Source organism: Struthio camelus, chromosome W (assembly GCF_040807025.1).
Source record: "Struthio camelus isolate bStrCam1 chromosome W, bStrCam1.hap1, whole genome shotgun sequence".
NCBI classification, from domain to species: Eukaryota; Metazoa; Chordata; class Aves; order Struthioniformes; family Struthionidae; genus Struthio; species Struthio camelus.
The window spans coordinates 12914470-12935239 of record NC_090981.1 but is presented as its reverse complement, the minus strand read 5'-3'; the positions used below and the strand labels follow the sequence as shown (position 1 = coordinate 12935239).

At 38.8% G+C, this 20770-nt stretch overlaps 1 protein-coding gene across 3 annotated transcripts in view; it reads left to right on the top strand.

Moving 5' to 3' along the window:
• The window catches only part of LOC138064131 (uncharacterized), a 30229-nt gene extending 10434 nt beyond the window's left edge, over positions 1-19795 (top strand). The window contains exons 2-5 of one of the 3 annotated variants that reach the window (XR_011137406.1): positions 721-823; positions 2695-2778; positions 15201-15338; positions 19040-19795. Coding sequence is in view for 1 of the 3 variants with exons in the window: in XM_068925310.1 (XP_068781411.1) it covers positions 721-823; positions 2695-2778; positions 15201-15255 (242 nt within the window). In the remaining 2 variants the exon portion in view is untranslated. Of the gene's footprint in view, positions 1-720; positions 824-2694; positions 2779-10082; positions 11667-15200; positions 17787-19039 lie in introns of those variants that run through there. The other 2 variants (XR_011137407.1, XM_068925310.1) reach the window with 2 other exon arrangements.
• The last annotated feature ends 975 nt before the right edge of the window (positions 19796-20770 follow it).

Below are 20770 nucleotides of genomic sequence, written 5' to 3'. Positions count from 1 at the left end.
TAAGGTCACTGTTCTCATTACACTGCTATTAATGGGGTTTTGACTCTGCTGTCAGCAGCTGATTTGAGATATGCTGGGAACTATTTGTGGCCTCATTGTTAGAGCTTGTAAAGATAAACAAGAAATGGAAGCTGCTTTATGAACAGCAAAGATAGCAGTTATATAACCATCCTAAGCTATAAAAGAGTTTTGTCGTAGAAAAATACTGGTCTCAGACCAGTCTCTATGCTAGTATTTAGAGGCATTGGGGATGTTTCTTAGTGACAAATAAGGAGGACAGGTAGGAACCTCTTTTTTTAGTGTACATCTGCATAATTATTTTAATTCACCCTGTGGGGTGATGAAGATGAAGGTGTTTTGCTGGCTCAGAAGGGATTATTCCTTTGCGTTATGTATGATAGAGATCTTTATGTGAAGAGAAAAAGGACACTTATGAAAAGTGTAAAGAGGAAAAATACAGGGGAGAGAACTGCTTCCTCTGTCTTATGACAGAAGGATTGTTATGGAAACAGTTCGACCCTAGGTTTCCGAGGAGCAGAGTCTCACGCACGTATAACAACAGAGTTCATTATTTAATTAAATGACGGTAGGACAAAGTAACAGCTCGAGCTGGGTGCCTCCGGGGAGGGACCCAGAACAAAAGAATTCTTAAGTAATTATGCTCCTTACAGTCTTATTTCCCTGCCTGCCAGTGACAGTCTCTTCCAATCTTCTTTACAGAGTCGGTGGTCTCTTTCCCTCTGATTGGTTCATGTCTACATCCCGGGTTGGTTGCTAGATGGTTGCTATGTTCCTGCTCCACAGTACCTTATCTTATCCGAAGGTCAGCCGTTACCTCTGTTCATTCTGGTCACTCTGTTCTGTATCCTCGAGGGCTGGTTCTAGCTGATTTTGCAGTCGCGTCGTCAGCAATGTTCTTCGGGTTACAGTTCAGTCCCGCGGCCTGCAGGCTTCACCTACTTTAGACACTTATGCTAAGCAAGAGTCAGACTTATGCTAAGCTGAAGCTAGGTTGGCTACAATTCCCTTCTCTAGCAAGGATAGATAATAAATGGCCCCAGTGCAGGGACAGAGAACTTGGAAAAAATGATCAGAGTAAGGTCTGAAAAAAAAAAATAACTAAAAGCTTGAAAATACCCAATAAAGGAAGGGGCAGACTGCTTTCTCAATGATCAGTTGACATTCCAGTGGGGTTTTCTTTTTTCCTTTCTTTATATATATATTTTTAAGCTAATGAATGGTATAACAAAAGTGGCATCTAATGACATCTCAAGCAAAGCTTAAACTGATTTTCCTTTTCTCTGTTTTTATCTTGACGGGACCAATTATTTTTAAAAGGCCTCAAATTTCTGTTTTATAAGACTTTATATTGGTTCAGTGAACCATTTTATGAAGAAGTAAGTATGACAGAAGTCCTATATAGATAACCTAGCTGCATTTCATGATAAAAATTGGGTTGGGATAATTACATCTTCACCAGTTGACTCCAAGAGAGTGTGGTTTTTACCTGTTGCATCAAGATGTATATCTGTGCTTGTGTTAGTGATCTAGTAAGTGGTTTGCTTCCTTTGTACTGAACCAGTGCCACAGATTGTTAAGGGATAACTTGCTGCCAGTCACACTGTCTTTCACAACATGTAAATCCAAGGTCTTCACTTCTTGTGGTTGTTGAAGATATCAGTGCTTTTTTTTTTCCCTCAAGTAAAAAGATTTTATAAAAAAACAGTTAAAAATAACAGTTTATAAAATAAACTGTTATAGACTTTATAAAAAAGTCTATAAAATAACAGTTTACTGTTAAAGGGAATGGAAAATTTGTCACTGACTTCAGTAGAAGCAAAGTACCTGCAAGAAGTTTGTGTCTCTGTGGCTTTAACTAGATAAAGGGAACTTGGTGACTTGGGCTCAGCTTCATAACTGCATGTTAAAGATAGGCTCAAGACCTAGTACTTTGTTGGTAAGCCTTCAATTGCTGGAAGGTAACTATACATACTGATAAATGGGGCCATGTTTCACAAACCCTGTGACCTTATCTCTGCAATAGGTAAGTTGTTATTGGATGTTATAGGGCTGGTCTTTCAACCCCTTTCACAAATAAGCATCTACTTATGCAAACAATTCCACTGAAAAAGGATTGCTTGGCTACATAAAGGCCAGTATGGTGAGATTAAGTGCTTTTGCATGCTTTAAGATAAACAATTACTTTGAGCTCTCATTTTACTAGTACTGTTACCTAAATTGTTAAGTTGTTAAAAACCAAAGTCCTCAAAGTTATTTTTATCAATGATCCTTAATCAAGTTCATATTTCTTTGCAATTGTGCCTTTACCTTGGAAAGGGAAAAGTGGAAGGACTCTGTAAAATTCAACAAACACTTAACCATTGCCATTGATTTTCTGTAGAAGCCAATTGTATCACAGAATCACAGAATGGTATGCTTCACTGATTGTATGCTGCATTGATTACTGCAAGCACAAAAACTTAGACAAATCGGGTAAGATGGAAGGCATATATTTTGTTACTGTTTCTTATGAATGATTCCCCCCCCAGATAAGATTAATGAAATGTGATGGTGTTCAGTTCTTTTTTCACTACTTCTTTCCTGAAGTGCTCATGATGGCTTATTATTGCAGGAGAAACTTAATGTTGACAGCATGGGACATCAGGTGATAATATTTCTCTCTTCTCTCATAAGAGGACTGTGGGAAACTCAAGTTAAGAAGAACAAAGAATGTCAAAAGAAGGAGAAAGAAAGATTAGAAAAGAGCTCATTAGAGAGGCAAGCCAACTTTTTTGATGTTCTTTTTAACTGAGTCAATTAACAAATCTGTTAATATTGCTGTGTATAGTCAGGTGATTCAAACTAATTTGTTGGGTTTGGTTTCTTCATTTCTTGCTGCCTCTCATCAAATGATTGTAACAGAGATGAAGCACAAACTATGCTTGCATTTCATTAGTCCCTACACTTTCCTATGCAGACCGTGATTTATTAATGGTGCTTTCCCACTGTTCTACTATATAGATCTAATTTGAAGAAAAAAATGCATTTTGTATATATAGATCTAATTTGAAGAAAAAAAATGCATTTTGTACTCTTATACTTTTTATATGGAAGTGTTTCTGATGAAATTCATGGAAACATACTCATAAAATTCTATACTAAGAAATACTGTAAGTCTTTTGAACTGACAGGAGAAACAAAAAGGAATGAAATAGACACATTCAATTGCTCCTAAATAGGAAGGAGAGGGAAGAACAAAAGAACTATCAGAGGAGTTTTCTCTTGTCCAAAATATTAGAGAAGCTTGAATATAATACTTACACCTACTAACCATGTTATTATATTTTATTTATGGTTTGTTTAAGCAATATTTTGGTTTCTTTATGTTCATCCCCATTAGAGACAGTGAAATATTATACTGTGCTGGCAATGTTGGAAACATACGACTTACCATTTTTTCCCTTGTGAGAAGAGAACAAAGCAATTAAAAAACACTTTCTGCTTTAAAACTGAAGTGCCCAGTATTAAACAGTGCCCTGGCTGCAGGGCAGCACTGAATCTGGGTGCAGCACTGGCTGGCTTGGGGAACCCCAATCGTGGATTAACTGACTTTGCAATGGAGCAGCTGGGCTAAGGGGAGATCAATGTTAATATAAAGTCTGACTGCCTTTTTTGCATTGCCTTTCTCTTTAAAACATCCAATGTCATAATCTTGATTCCCTCCTTCCCTAACCCAAACCTGCATTAAAAAAAAATCCTAACAAAAAAGAAAAATGAAGCTCTTCTCCTTCAGATTAAATTTCTTAATAGAGGTAAGCTTTCCCTTTGGTAAGGCCTGAGAGGTAGAAAGTGTTTGTTGTGAATGTTACCCTTATGATGGAAAAGAGAAATGAAAGGATTTGGGATCTGGTAAAACCAAATCCAATAAAAGCTTATTGCTGTCCCAGAAGCTGTGCTGAGAAGTGACTTTGTGTAATTCTGTGGCAGATAAAGCAGAAAACTCTGTGCTCCTCCATGTCAGCTAGTGGCTCTTGGGGTGCTGTTGCAGCTGCCTTTGTAAAAGGACTTTTAGGAGGAATCCATGGCTTCTAACAGTACACAGGCACCTTGTGACGCACCACTAGAGGGGCATCTGGGATTATTTTGGATCCCAGGGTTAGCTGCACTGAACTCGAGAGCATCATTTGTCCAGTGTGAGAATTTATTAGAGCTAAGCAGTTCTACACATATGACAGATGCTGAACAACACTAAACAATTAACAGCAGACAAGCTACAAGTATAACAAAGCTAAAAGTATAGTAAAGAGCTAAAAATAGAATACACATATCAGGGCTCTATGGTTAAGCCACAGATGCACGGTACAATGACTGCTCTCACCCTTTCCTTGTCCTTATGGGCCACCCCTCCGGTATAGTTTTCCCCAGATTGTTCTCACCACGTTTGAGCTGCGCCAAGATGATTCAGGTTCTCCCTGGCAGCTGGCATCAGGGGTGTCCTGGTGAGGCCTCACCTGGAGTACTGTGTCCAGTTCTGGGCTCCCCAGTACAAGAGAGACATGGCACTCCTGGAGAGAGTCCAGCGGAGGGCTACCAAGATGATTAGAGGGCTGGAGCATCTCTCCTATGAAGAAAGACTGCAAGAGCTGGGCCTGTTCAGCCTGGAGGAGAGAAGACTGAGGGGGGATCTCATCAACGTGTACAAGTATCTGAAGGGAGGGTGTCAAGAGGATGAGGCCAGCCTCTTCTCCGTGGTGCCCAGCAACAGGACAAGAGGCAATGGGCAGAAACTGAACCACAGGAAGTTCCATCTAAACCTGAGAAAAAACTTCTTCACTGTGAGGGTGACAGAGCATTGGAACAGGTTGCCCAGAGAGGTAGTGGAGTCTCCTTCCCTGGAGATATTCAAAACCCGTCTGGATGTGATCCTGGGCAATATGCTCTAGGTGACCCTGCTTGAGCAGGGAGGTTGGACTAGATGATCTCCAGAGGTCCCTTCCAACCTAAACGATTCTGTGATTCTGTGATTCTGTGTCCCCACTGATGGGTGGGTTGTTGGGTCTGCGGGCCAGCTGATGGTGAGTCCGAGTGCACACCAGAGGTATGTGGCTTACTTTCTTTTATCCTTCCTGGGCTTAGGTCATTATCCAATAGATCAATGCCAGACCACATTTAGGCAACAGAACGGATGGCCTCAGATAACAGTATGCATGCTCAATGGATAACTGTGTACGAAATCTTTGCCTATGTTGTGAGACGCCTATGGTGTGAGTCTGCGGTGTCACTTCTCCTTTGCTGGCTAGGTTTGCTCTGCACTCATGGGGTCCCTGGAGGGCTACAGCAACCCCACAGTGTGGTGGCGCTGGCCGTGGTGCACTTGGCGTTCATTAACTCCTGGGGAGCCCTCCCAGAGTGAGCCCTTCTTCGCTGGGCTGCGCCATCTGGAGTCCTACCCTTGCCTGTGTGGTGCCTGTCACACCTGCAGGTCTGACAAAAAGTCAATCTACCAGAGGTGGCTGCAAATGCCAACGCTCCTCTGCCACATTTTTGTTGGTCTACTGGTGCAAGAGGTAACTTCTAACCTGTCTACTACAGAAATACTGTATCACAGAATCACAGAATCACAGAATCGTTTAGGTTGGAAGGGACCTCTGGAGATCATCTAGTCCAACCTCCCTGCTCAAGCAGGGTCACCTAGAGCATATTGCCCAGGATCACATCCAGACGGCTTTTGAATATCTCCAGGGAAGGGGACTCCACCACCTCTCTGGGCAACCTGTTCCAATGCTCTGTCACCCTCACAGTGAAGAAGTTTTTTCTCAGGTTCAGATGGAACTTCCTGTGGTTCAGTTTCTGCCCATTGCCTCTTGTCCTGTTGCTGGGCACCACGGAGAAGAGGCTGGCCTCATCCTCTTGACACTCCCCCTTCAGATACTTGTACACGTTGATGAGATCCCCCCTCAGCCTTCTCTTCTCCAGGCTGAACAGGCCCAGCTCTTGCAGTCTTTCTTCATAGGAGAGGTGCTCCAGCCCTCTAATCATCTTGGTAGCCCTCCGCTGGACTGTCTCCAGGAGTGCCATGTCTCTCTTGTACTGGGGAGCCCAGCACTGGGCACAGGACTCCAGGTGAGGCCTCACCAGGGCTGAGTAGAGGGGCAGGATCACCTCCCTCGACCTGCTGGCAACACTCTGCCTAATGCACCCCAGGAGACCATTGGCCTTCTTGGCCACAAGGGCACACTGCTGGCTCATGTTTAACTTGTTGTCCACCAGCACTCCCAGGTCCTTCTCGGCAGAGCTACTTTCCAACAGGTCAACCTCCAGCCTGTACTGGTGCCTGGGGTTATTCCTCCCCAGGTGCAGGACCCTGCACTTGCCTTTGTTGAACTTCATGAGGTTCCTCTCTGGCCACCTCTCCAGCCTGTCCAGGTCCCTCTGAAGGGCAGCACAGTCTTCTGGTGTGTCAGCCTCTCCCCCCAGTTTAGTATCATCAGCAAACTTGCTGAGGGTGCACTCTGTCCCTTCCTCCAGGTCATTGAGGAATATATTGAACAAGACTGGACCCAGGACTGACCCCTGGGGGACACCACTAGCCACAGGCCTCCAACTTGACTCTGCGCCATTCACCACAACCCTCTGAGCTCGGCCATCCAGCCAGTTCTCAAGCCACCTCACTGTCCACTCATCTAGCCCACACTTCCTGAGCTTACCTAGGAGGATGTGATGGGAGACAGTGTCAAAAGCCTTGTTGAAGTCCAGGTAGACAACATCCACTGCTCTGCCCTCCTCTACCCAGCCAGTCATTCCGTCATAGAAGGCTATCAGATTGGTCAAGCATGATTTCCCTTTGGTGAATCCATGCTGACTACTCTACTACTGTACATAGGGAACTTCTGTATGTAAGAGGGAAAAGAGGGTACCCTCATATGTTCCAAGGTAGCTATTTCTAGCTCCCATGTCTTTTGCCTGTAGTGTTGGCTAAGACTCAGAACTATCCTTTTTTTCCATAAAAACAGTATGCTCTCCCTGCCACTTTCATCTGTGGTTGTTTATCTCTAGCCACCCCTTTGGGTAAAAGCATGAAGCTTGGTGGCCTATTCTGCCCTTTTCCATTAATGAGGTTAGGATATGACGCAGGGAAATATCAACTTGCAAGTGTGCTTTCAGCATTCACAAAGGCTTTTTGTTTTCCTCCTTTAGTTTGCAACTTGCATACAGTACCCTGTTCTGCTGCACCTATCCATGCTAAGCAATCAGATGCCTCTCCAGTTAATCTTATTTCTTTTAGAGCTCCTGGCATAAAGGATGAAGTACACCAGACTTTGGTCCTGGCTGTGAGTGATCAGTATTTCACTCACTGAAATTAATGGCAAAATTTGTGTTCATTCTTATGGTGCAGGCATCATATAATGGATGAAGCTGGTAAAATAATGATCAAAGTCATAAAAATATTGGTAATAAAATGCAAAATTCAGTTAAAAGGAAAATCCTTTTATTTTATGAGGTATGCAATTATCACTGGCCTTTATGTCCTAAAGGTTAGATCACAAGTTATTTCTTAGATACTTTTCAGTGCTTTCAAAGGTAGAACATGATTTTGCTTTTAGCTAACTTAAAAGTATAGCTGAAATTTGTAATTATGATTAAATACATAATAGAAATAATGTCTTCTTATAGAAATGCATTTCATTATTTCAGGGAGTTGCATGTGTGAGCAAATTATGGTATCCTATTTGGTGATTAATCTTGCCACTCTTGAGTAGGTCCTTTGAAATCAGTGCTAGTACTCACTGTCAAGTCATGATGAATAAATATTTTGGAAAGGATTCTAACCCAAAATGATAATTCCAAAAGACATTCAAAGAGGCAGCTTCCCAAATTGAGGACTGCATTATAACATTTAAGATTCTAGATGTTTATTTTTGCCAGCAGCTGGAGTGAATTCCCAAGTAAGGTTGAAATTATAATAAAGTTTCTTTGCAAATACACTGGTGTAACAGATGAGTTTGGAATCTGGCTTGCTGAGGCTGCTGCTTTTTAACAAAAATCCTATTTTCCTCAAAGAGGCTATAATTCACTAATGCTCTCAAGAGTGTGCAGTTCCTCATCAGTCCCATTGCAATGTAAAATGACCTGGTAATATGTAGTGAAAGGTAGTATGTGTTAGTTGAGGAAAAACTCCTGGTTAACTTCCAGAGAATTTTGCTTGTCTTGGGGCAAGGTTATTTAGTTTACGGAGGTCAGTAAACAGTTGCATGTAAGATATTTCTTTTTTAACTGAAGATTTTCTAAGAGGGAAACCTCACAAATAAATGCAAAACTTGAACCTTGTTTGCATTAATGGTGAGACCTTGTAAAGATTTGGGGAATTTACAGCTTCTGGAACAGATGTTTAAACAGTTGGCCAGTGAAACTGATTCTAGAGAACAGTGTACTGAGACTATTGCAAGGGGCTCATATCTGGCTCTCAAGATATGAATGCATTGCTACAAAAATAACTCCAGAAGAATGCAAATTTACCTGTGTATAAAAGTCTTCATTATAGAAAGAAGTTTGTTTATAGTGCAATTTTGCATTTCATCCTTTAGATTCTGATAGTACTGAGCAATTTTGTATCCTGAAATCCTGCATGCTCTCAGGCTAACTCGATGTGATATGTTAAATTTCTCGATTAATTTTTCCTCTCTACTTTTTTTTTGGATGAGAAAAGAAGGTAAAACTTGCAATTTATTAGATGATTTTTTTGGAAGGATTACAATGTGTTTGTCCACTATTTGAAAAGCAGATAAGGTAAAAATTGAGGGCTGAGCAATTAAGCAATGAAGTAAGGGAATGCCAAAACTGTTTGCCTGGATTAGCTGTCTAAATATTTGCTGTGAAATGGCACAGCCTTCCCTGTCCACCAACCAAACATACAGGAAAAATAACAATTTGTTCAGCTGCATGCTCCAATGTGTCTCTTCTCCAAAACTTTCCTCTCAAGGGCTGGCTAACCAAATGTGTGCATATTACTTTTCTGAACTATGCATTTCTTCAATGTTAAAAGGCCAAATAAAACTTTGATTTTATAGGCAGAGAATAACTTTTTTCCCTGAGAGCTTATGTCTTTTTTTTAAATAGGTTTGTCTCTATTTCTCTGTCAAACTTTAGTGTTGTAATATATTTGTAGTTGAACTAAGATTTTATTTATGATGTTTATCTTTATTCTCCTCATCAAAACCCAATTTGGAAATTTTTCTGAGCAAGCCTAAATCTCAGGCTGGGAACCCTTAGCCCCAAACACAAATATTACAAAAATTATGGGTAACAAAGTTGGCGTGTAATCTGGCAGCAGTTCTGCAGCACTAGTAACCACTTGTGTTATTTGCCTTTTGTTTTTATGCATTTGTGCATACGGACCTTGCCTCTAATATAATGAATACATGTGGGTTGAAAGATAAGAGCTGCTGTTCAGCCACAATCCTTTATAACCCATGGAAGAGCCCAGCAGATGGGCTGAAATCGAATCAATGCAATTGAAACTGGGGGGGAAATGTTATTAGTCTGTCATTAATATTAGTCTGGGCCAAGCTCCAGTTTAACTGTGCTGTTCTTCTGAAACTTCCATAGGATTATTGAATGATCCTGTGTGGCTTGTGATTCTGATTTAAATGTCACTCAGGAGTACTAAACTGGTGTCATCAAGTAGTGTCCTGGTTATTTCTTCCCTCCTGATTTAGAGGAAACAGTGCCATCTAATGAAACTTCATTCTCTTACCTAAGCTGCTTAGCTTTTTCCTGAAGGACCTCCTAATTGGACATTTAGCAAAGCAGAAGGAAGAACTATTTATACTTTCAGAAACACAAATATTCCCTCTGGGATGATTCAGTCATTACTAATAAACTTTTTTTTTTCCAAACTGGTGACTCGTTTGAAGGGTACAATCGTTGAATTTATCCTACAGTAATTATTTGCATCAGGTTGATTAGATCTGCAGTATTGTTGGAGAATCTAAAATGACAAGCAAGGAGCTCCCATATCTTCATAAGGAAATATTGATTTATAACAAATCTTAATTATATGCTCTTAAATCTCTTTGCTGTAGATATACTCCAATAGTGATATAATGTTTGGGGAAGGATTACTTGAAGACAAGTTCGTCACTACCCAAACCAGAAATAATTGAATACTCTTTCCATGCTGTTCCTGCTCCATATCTACAGTATATCTTCTTGAGAGCTTACTGAAAAACAGTAATTTATTGGGCTGCAGTGAGATTTTAATAGCTTGGCAGAAATAATGCTTGCTCTACACCATTTAAAGTCTGTTTTGGTGAAGTTAGTTATACAGGTATGCATTTGTGTTAGATATAAAGGTACCTTGTTTGGCCTATACCTTGTTGGACAAACATAAGCAGATGCACTCAGCCTTATTAAAATTAGTGGGACTATTTGCATGATTGAAGTGCTGGAATAGCTGAGCTGGAACATGAGATTTCATCTGGGTGTTATGGCCAGAAAAAATAGTTTTCATATTCATACTCCCACCTAAATTAGGCTTAACTGAATTAAAACCCATTTCTTGAATGTTGAAACTGATAGTTCTTTCTTTAATAAAACTGCATGTGCTTCTTCAAGCTCTAGAGGAAGATCAAACTATTTTACTGCTGAACAGTAATAAAAAGACAAACTTCAGGAGGGTTGTGGTTTTGCAACCTACTCACTTGTCATATGTGAAAATGTGTTCCTGGAATATCTGGAGACTTTAAAGTGCCAAGACCAGAAATTCATTTTTTAGATGAATATTGGCACATTTAAAGGCTGCTTTTATATGTGTATTTTTTTTAAAGTTTGCCACACTGTTTTAGATGTCTTTTCTGCCTTTCCTGAAGATTCATGTAATAGCCTTCAGATATCAAAAACATAGTGGTAATCCTATTCTATCTGAGGATTACAACTAAAGGAAAACTTAATGGTCTTTATTTTCATAAGGATCCTTAAAGAAGCAACATCAGCTCCATGCTTTGGCAATGAGTAGACAGAGCTGAGCAACAAACACGTGACTGAATAGATTCCTTTGGTTTTATCTCAACTGTAGCATGCAAGCTACAGCTTTGTAATCTTTGTTTAATGATGTATATCAGTTTGTCTACCACAAGTCTCTTGGCTTTTTCCCACTGGCATAAGATTAGAAGAGCATACTGATAATACAGCCAGTCACTGATTTACAAGTCACACTTCCAGGCCAGGAAGACTCATACTGATTCATTTGGTTAGTGTGTACCCCACGGATACAGTGGTGTTACAAACGATTAGACCCTATGCCCTTGGGATATATCATGTTTTCATTCTGATGTGTACTGTACACAATTAGGCATGTTTACTCCATTATTAATTCACTTTCCACCTGTTCAAAATGTACTTGTACATAGTACTTGGTGACCATAGGAGAGCATTCTTGAAAAGCTTGGAGCATGTTGCCATAATTTGATGAATCAGTGTGTGATATTCATGTTGGATTCCTCACCAGATTTAATTTTTAATGTCTATCTTTCTTTTGGGGTCAATATTTCACTGACTGATTAACAGTGTTTTATATGCATTTTATCTTAATTTGACTAACAATGTATCATGGCCTCCTGAGACTTGTATTTTGTACATTTTATCAATAAAGTGTCAGAGTACAAATTATTCTTTCATCTTTAATGTATCTCCCTTCTTGCCCTTTTCCATATCTCCTGTTGGGCAAGAGTAAAAACTGAGATCTAAGTCCTTCCCTCTGTGGGTGTATGTTGTGCTCCTGGGGTCTACCTGACACAAGCAGCACTAAGGTGTCATACAGTAGCTCAGTGTCTTGCTTTTTGGCTAGGGTTAGTTTTTTTTTTTTTACTTCTTTATGTTCAATTTTCTAAGGCTCTTGGAACTTGTACTGTGAGGAATGATTCACTCATTTCTTTGGACAAGTGAAGAGCAGTGAATATAAAGAGCATCTTGGGATGAAGCTTTCCTGATGCATTGAATTATGTACTGAAATCAAGTGTTTAATTCTTTGGTGGAAAATAAAGGAATTCCATGGCAATGAGAGGGCAGTTCTGCAGAGTTAAGCTTCACAGAGGGATGGAGAGGCAGTATGTGGAGGGCTGGAGGAAGATGTGGGAAATAGCATTACTGCAGTGGTATGTAAAGGTTTATTTAAGACTTTTAGAAAAAGGAACTCCAGGGTTTTGGTCCTTTTCAGTTCATGCCTTTGAATGGTTCAGATCCTTTTGTTATCTTCCTCAGGGATTTTTAATTCACTTTTTTCCTGCCTGCTTCACTTCCCACCTACCTCTCACAGTAACAGAGAGCTTTTATAGCTAATTAGCTATGCTCCCTGGTAGAAGAGTTTTGGAAAACAATTTGTAGGTGTTTTTTGGCCTATTTAGTTTTCGTAAACTATATGAAAGTGTTATGTTCTAGCTTTTCCTAGTGACCTCTAGCAATGGCATTGTCTGCCTCTATTGTGCTAGTGATCTCTGGGGTTCAAATGACAGATTGAATAAGCAATTTCAACACTCAGGTGTCAAAGCAACTGAAATAAGTGTTTCAACTTTCATGCCTCCTGATATGGAAAATGCTGTTCTCTGATACAGGCTTCCAGGCTGCAGCTGGTGGGGATACCCTTTGGCAGGGCTGTCGAGGGCAATCAGGTGCTCTGCCATCTGTCTTGGTATCAGATGCAGTATGTTGAAGGACCATGAAATGGGCTGGACAGCTGTCTGGTCTAACCCATTTTCTTGCCTTTGTATCAAATAGCTTGGGAAAAAAATTCCGGATGCTGCAGGTTGGTGGTGAACCTTTCCTTTACTCTTATTTACTGAAGCCACCCAGCTTCAGTACCCCTCTAGGAACTCTCTGAGCTAAGCTTGCTGAACTTGTTTTCTATCTATCTATCTGTCTAATTTTTTTTCTGAACTCATTTATATTTCAGACTCCTATGATATAAGGGTGTCCACAGTTAGGCACTTTTAGAAACTAGAAGATTTACCACTCTTCAGATAATAGAAGAAGCTTGAGAATAAAAAAAAAAGACACTTTAAATACAAGAAAGCCCTCCAAATGCTTACCAGTAAAGAGCAGACTGACTTCTTTAATGAGCACCAAAACCAAGGATGAGTTTCACTTTTCTGCAGCTTTCTTAACAGCTTCTTCAAATATTCTTTTACTGCTCCTTTCATACCTTGATAAGTTATCATTCCCACCATCTCTGAGGCTTCCTGCTTCTGATGCATTAGAAATTCTTTTTTCCTATTCATTTGTATACCTGCAATAAGTGACTTCTTGTCACTTGGCTTTTTGTGGTTTTACATTTAATTTGCCAGAGCTTACACTGCCTTTTCATTTCTTCATTTGGACATAAATGCCATTTTCTCTTTTTTCTTTTCCTATTTTTGGAAGCGAGGGGAGAAAGGAATCCTTGTTGTAGCTTTGTTAGAACATACTTATTCTGAGACTTCATGCAGTCTGCCAGTGTTTTACCCAGTAAGCAGCACTTCTAACCAACTTTTTAAATGTAGCTCATTTTCTAAAATCAAACCTATTTTAGAAGACTTTTCTTGTTTTCTCTTTATAGGGATGCTGCATGGGAATACAATGCAGTCATTATTACAGAAGGGGCCTTTAGTAGTTCTGTGATGAACTCTGTATGGTTTGCTACTGGAAACTAAATGAAGTCTCAGACTAGTAGCTCTGATAAACTGCCATGCATGATTTCCAGAAGCATTGTGCTGCATCATGTCTATGTGCAATTTGTGTGTGGATAACTGAAGTCTCCCACCGTTGCTGTGCTCTCTGCTTTTGAGTCTCTCCAACCTCCCCTAAGGTTTCCGTAACTGTCATAATTTGTGCTGGGCAGTTTACAGCTGTCTCAGTAATACTCTTCCTATTTAAGCAGGGAGTTTTGATCCCTAGAGATCCAGGTTTATTTAGAGAGCATAGAGTCAAATATTACTTTTAATGTACACTATCAGTTTCCCATCAATACACTCTGCTCTTCAGCTTCTAACTTCTACCTTGCTACAAGTGTCCAAAGATTTACTTATTTTCACCATATCGTGAAGATATTTCCTGTACCTGAGTTTGTAACTGATTTCTTGTACCTGATTTAAAACCAGACATTGTTTCATATGTCTTAGTTTTTACAGTTCAGCATTTTGGAGAACTTCCCATGCTTAGCTGGGAATATGCTTACTGGTTTTATTACTTTCTACTTGAACTTTACAAACTTGCATCCAATTCCCTTTTCCAGGATGTACCATTTATGACTTCCCCTACAGGGCACATTATCCCAAACTTTGTGCCCTGCTGCATCTGTCAGTTTTCAAGTCTTTGCTTAAAATTTCTGCCAGAGGGTAGAGATTGTATAATTGAATCTCATATACAACAAGAATCTGGCATTCAAAGTGTAAGATCAGATTTATGAGGCAAGGGCCTCTGCAGAGTCTTATTTTTGGTACAAGGAAGATTTGCTTCAGTTAATCAACTTGTTCCTTAATTGACTAAGCTGAAATAAATCTCTCAAATTAAAGCATGTGCTTTTAGCACTGCTTAATTATGTCAAATTAAATTTGTGCCTGAAGTTATATGGCTGAAACTTCATCCTGGAGGTGAGCCTAAAGTTACACTGGAATGGAAATATAAATTAGTCGGCATGTGATAACTTTGACCTTTATCTTCACCTCCTAAGATGATGTTAGAAGATAATGTTTTAAAAAATGAAAATGAATCATTATCCTTGAATAAGAGGGAAGGAAAAAGGAAATGTTTCTAACACCTTAGTTGCTAAAATATCTTTTCCAGCTGAAAAATCCTGCATATATCACCCGGTCCTTGTTTTTTCATACATATAATTTGTTATTTGTTCAGTGTCAATCTATTTCCTATCCTGTTGAAATCAATGGCATCACTCATACTGCTTTCTGTGATAGTGGGCTCAGTCACTGCTTTTCTCTTATACCCTGGGTGTCACTGTATTATAGTCACTAAATGAAATCCTGCTTGCATCTATGTCAGCCAAGTAAATCTAAGCATGGCTCCTTTAATGCATTTGTTTTTTAAAGTGATCAATACATTAGGTGCATGATTTTATTTTTTTAATTATTTATGGGAACAAAGAACAAGTTTTAAGACTTCTGTGCTGTGTTGTTTCAGTTGATTCATATAAACCCTTTCTGGCCCTATTTCAGGATAAAGCAGGAATGGAACTTCATACTAGAGTGTTGGAAGAAAGGCATCCTGTAATCAAAATACCTCAAGAACAGTTTTGTAGACGCTGATGAGAAGATCTTGGATAAGTACGGAAAGACTCCTCAGCTCCCTAAGAGGTGTGCTTTGGCAGATGAAATAGAGAAGGAAAGAAGCAAGTTTATTTTTCAGCTTTCTGGAGAGCAGTGGAGAGTAAATATAATAGAAAATACATTTTTATTGTTAAAGAATTTGAGTGGCTTAGCACTGTTACTTTTAATTCTACAAAATGATTTTTTGACAATGCATATGAAACTGATTATTTTTCACTGTTAGAAGTGACAAAAGCATTTCTTATCTTGCCCTGAACTAATGGTTTAGTTTTCAAATACGCCTATTTTAAATTCTCTCCTGAAACATGTAATTTAGCCCTTGCAAAAATTGCTGGTACGAGCAATTGCATTGCACTAAGATATCTTTCTCTTAAATTCCCTGATGAATGGCAAAAGATGAAAGTAATATTCAGCTTTGTTGGTTTGTTGATGTCTTTTACTACTCGGAGATCTGTCTTCTTGCTCTAATGGTGTGATAACTTTTTTTTCAAGCTCTGTTCAAATCAAAACTAACATTAGCATCAATCCACAATGGCCTTGCAAAAAAAAAGAACTTGATTGTGTTTTATGTGAAATACCAGTGTAGAAGTGAGCTCATTTGAAATTCAGCAAAAGGTGGGTTAGAGTTGATCTGAGGCTTTCTAGACTGTTAAAACTTCCACTGAAATGTATTTTGAATACACAATACTTTATTAAGGAGAAAGTGAAATTATTTTGATTTTTTTTTTAACTTATCATTTTGAAACAGATTTTTTGAGATCATTTTCATTGCAAAAAATGCAAGGAAAAAAGTCAATCAGCAGTGTCTCAATTTTAGTAAAACAATTGTTTTGATTGACCTGAGACATAACTTTGTCCCAAATTTCATCTCACATAAAGGTAGGTTTTTTTGGCTTTAGTCCTTTTTCTGAATAAACAAAATAGGTGGATTTTTTTGGAAAATAGAAAACCTTGGCTCCCATCCGGCTCTAGTAAGGAGACAATTTCTTCAACTAATGCAAATCATCCATATGGTAGGATTGATTGCTGTAGAACTAGTACTTCTCAGCTTCCAGAAATCTTGGATATTGGCAATAATGTTATCTAAAATTGTATAGTTTTATACTGCATACTTTCCTGTATTGTAAACTTTGCATGGGTGTTTGGAGGAAAAAATGAGGTTTTAAAGCTCTTTAGACACTGATATTGTAGAACCTGCAAATATTTTCAGTGCACAGGGGAGGCAGGAGCTGCAAACTAAAACTTTTCTGTTGCTTTATTTCAATTTGACATACTGAAAGATTAAACTGAGGGCAGGATCACATTGAAGAGACATTGGTCTCTTCTCAGTTGTTAGGAGCAGACTCCTAACAACTGTGCTCTGTGGTTCTCTCTCCATGTAATGAGCTAACTCAGCCAGTGTGCCTTGTTGTTCAGCTCCAGCTTGGTTAAAGTGAGCTTCCCATTTCAAAGAAATATGGCGATGTACTTTGCAGATGGCTGTGGATTAAGATAGAATCAAAGCAGTAATTCATACGCCTTATTTGGAGAAGATCCACCCTTCCTCAAGGTCAAAGAATGCTACCAGTCTCTAACAGCTGAAAATTGTCAAGTGGGCTTTCACATTTTTAAAATAAAGTCCTACAGGAAGTGTTTTCCCTAGTTTTCCCTAGATCCTGCCTTCAGTCTAGGGGAACGTCCTGCTGTTGGCTTCCTGGGGGCAAGCCTTTGCCTCCGCTCCCTGATGTGTTCCCTGGGGCCAGCAAGGAGTTGGAGGTGCTCAGATGTGATAGTGAGGTGGACAGAAACAGTAGGTCAATGGAAAGAGTTTTGGACTGCGGCACAACAGGGGAAATAGTGGTGAATGCTGTCTGGTTCCCAGACATATTTTTCCCCCAGTACAACTGTGTTATGCATCTGTTTTCTCTGTGATTCTGTGATTCTTCCTTAGAGCAGCATCTATGCTGCTCCAGTTAAATGCTATCCCCATGTGCTGCATCTTCAACTCTCTAATTGTGGGAAAAACAATACTAATTGAATCTCCAGTTGGTATTTATTCTTTTATTTTGCTGTAGAAAAATATACACCACCAAAGGTGGAGGGGTGGAAACCCACTCCAGAAAGTTGGAGAGATTTCTCATTACCAGCCCTGAGGCATTTCAGGCATTGTATTTTTTAACTGCCATAAATTGACAAATATAGAAGATGGGTCACAATGCAATATACACCAACTGGGAAAATGAAGCAAGAAATGAAATGATCCATATCAAATGTGGAAAGGCAGGTGGCAAGACAGAACTACCTATATGGGCTAAAAGTCTGCATGCATAAGTTGAAAAGTACTGTAATTAGAGACTGTAAAAATCAAACAAACTGTTTATGATCAACAGTCCTGTATATCTTTAATAGCTAAATTAAAACATGTAATTGCAAAGAGTTAAGTAGCACTGTTCTAGGTTCTTAAGTAACAATTAAAATGCATCACCCTTGTTAATGTCCTGGTGGATCTATGAAATCTAGAGGGGAAAAAAACTTACTTGGCAGTGTCCTCTGTATAAAAACAGCAATTCCTACTGTGTACAATTTTTCATGCACAGGAAAAATGTTATAAAGGAATTAAATGTTGAAATTATTACATCTCTTCTTATGGCACCTCATCTGGATTAATAATCTGGATTAATCTGGAGTAATAGCACCTCATCTGGATTATTTATTCCAGAGGTTACCAATGCACAGTGCTATAAAATTAAGAACAGACTGGTAAATTATGTGCTGCTTTAGAAAGTGGAGTTTAAATGATCTGACCTTCAACTTTATCAATCGATTTTTATCTCATTCAAGTTTAAGGAATTTGGTTGCATAATTCAAAGATGTGCAAGTCTGAACTGAATACCAATTACCTACAGTGATTTTTGTATGAATTAAAGGCTCTAAACCCTTCACTCTCTGTATCTGTTATGCGTGGAAGATTTTGCACACATAGAATAGTGTGTGAAAATTACTCAGAAACAAACTTTTTTGCTGTGTATTTGGAACAATCCCAGAAATTTTAAAGAAAATTTCTGCATGACTAAAGAATTAATTGCAATTCTGGACTGGTTTAAAAATTCAGTATTTGAATTCTTCTTTAAAGAAAGAAATTGAGTAAAAATTCTCAAACTTAAGAAGTTAAGTCACTTTTTTTTTCTTTTTTTTTTTTAAACAGGACTTTCAAAAAGGGATGTGCATGTATCCTATTTGAAATGTCGCTATTCCTTAGTCTGTGTTGCATCTTGGCAAACAAATATCAAAACATTAGCAGGTATTAAGAGTGTAGTTGCACTTTTTTATGTGGCAAAGTCCATTTTGATAGTCTCCATACACTCACTCTTCCCATGTTGCAGTTTTACCATGTCCTGATGTGTGAATTAAAGCACTAAAATGCGTTAAAAAAAAAATCCTCCAGCTGAAAAAAGGAGACAATAGGAGCCACCAAACAGGTTGAGTGCTACAGACCGATTTCAGTTTTAGAGTAAAATGTTTGCACCAGCAGTTAAAAATTGTCTGTGTGATGACAGACAGCTGCAATACTCTTCAAAGGAGAACAGCTCCTATGAGGGTTGTTTAGCAAATTGCTTGTCTGTATCAAGATAATTAAGGCAAAATGTTGGAGGTTTGGCCATGGGATTTTCTTTACTCTGTTTAAAAAGATGTTAGAATCCAATTCCAGCTTGATGCTCTCTATTTATGAAATATTATTTAATTTACAGGTATTCCCAGATTCTCTGAAAGAGCAGACCCATCTGAAAGAATGGCATGTCAACAATACATTGATACAAACCATTCCAGCCTACTTTGTCTTATTTCAGGATCTGAGAGTACTGGATTTGTCAAAAAAATCAAATCACCCATCTCCCAGTGGAAATCAGTATGTTGGTTCACACTATTTAGCTATTTATAGTTAAATAGCAAAAGTATAATGCAGGACAGTGAGTGTGTGGCTATTCTTATTCATTCACTGTCTTAGCTGTTTCCATTCAGTCCTTTCTAAATTTTTATAGCTATCTAGTTGTATTTATATTTACTGAATTGCATGCTATGTCATAGGCTAAATATAGCTCAAATGTGGGAAAACTGACACACTCTGGTTGTCTTACTATCAGACAGTTACTATTGACATTCAAGTGGATGGGGACTCCTGCCTGAGAATGGGAGATGTTTTATGTTCCTTATAGGTTAGGAACAATATAAGCCCCAGACAAGATGTACTGAAGCATAAGATTCTAGTAATAGGGAAATCCACAAAATATAATTTTGGAAAAAAACCTTCTTTTCAATTTTATAACAAGTTCAATGGTGATATCACTGTGTAAAGTGGTATTTCCAACTTGACAACAGGATTTTGTAATTCTTAATTCTTACCTACTTTGGCCTTTGCTATTTTAAGCTATATAATAATAATTTTCACTTGTTTGGCTTTTTTGAAGCTTTCTGATCTTACAAAATAAAAAGCCCTTTTGAAAGACTAATGGTTTGAGAGGGAGTTGCTGCTCTTACAAGGAGGGATGTTGCTGTAAGCAGTGGTACCTCTGAGAGCTGAAGAAATTGTCAGTGCCTAACAGCTCAGCCTTTGGTTTTAAATGCAGTCATCCTAAGTTTGCTCTGCCTGGAATTCCTTATGTACCCAAGGAGTAAACATCTTTCAAGTGAAGAATAAAGACTAAAACAATCTCCACAATTATCATAATTTTAACAAAGAGAAACAGGAAGAGAGGGAGTGTCCTGAAACACAGAAATCACTGCGAGACTTTTCCACCTGGTAGAGTAACACTAATACTTCTGATTTATTTACTAACATTATATTTTACACAGAAAATTTCCCACTGATATCCAGATATATTTTATAGTTTCAACCTGGCAGCTAAATACACTAGCAAATCATAAACAAGACACAAGCAGGACATAATGGACATCATAAACACTAACTGTTTTATCAGCACTTTGACCACAGAAGTTGGATGGGTCAATGAGTTTAATGGACTCTCACACCTTCCATTATGTGGAGGGGGAGAAGACATGGGTCCCTTCCAGAGGCTATCCTAGACCATTAAACATTAGGTTTTAAGGGGTCACTGCTTAACTATTGAGGCAGGTAGAGACTAAGGAAGTTTTTTTCCTTTCCTCTTGTATTACTGGGCACTAATAATGAAAATGGTCCCAAAGAGAAAGTGATTATGAATGGTAATGAAATTTGTTGCAGAACAAAGGCACAAAGCTAGATCATCCTAGCATAACCTATTCCCCATAGAGGATAATTTAGAGACCATTTCAGACCTTGGGAAACGAGGAAGAAAGTTTCAGATGCATTTAGTAACAACCACCGTTCTTTCAGTTGCCTTTAAATGACGTAAATTCTGCTCCCCAGTAACTTTCATGCTATTCTCATTCATCTGTCTTCCCTCCAATCTGTGCTCATCCCGCTAGTGTCTACCCAAGATGAT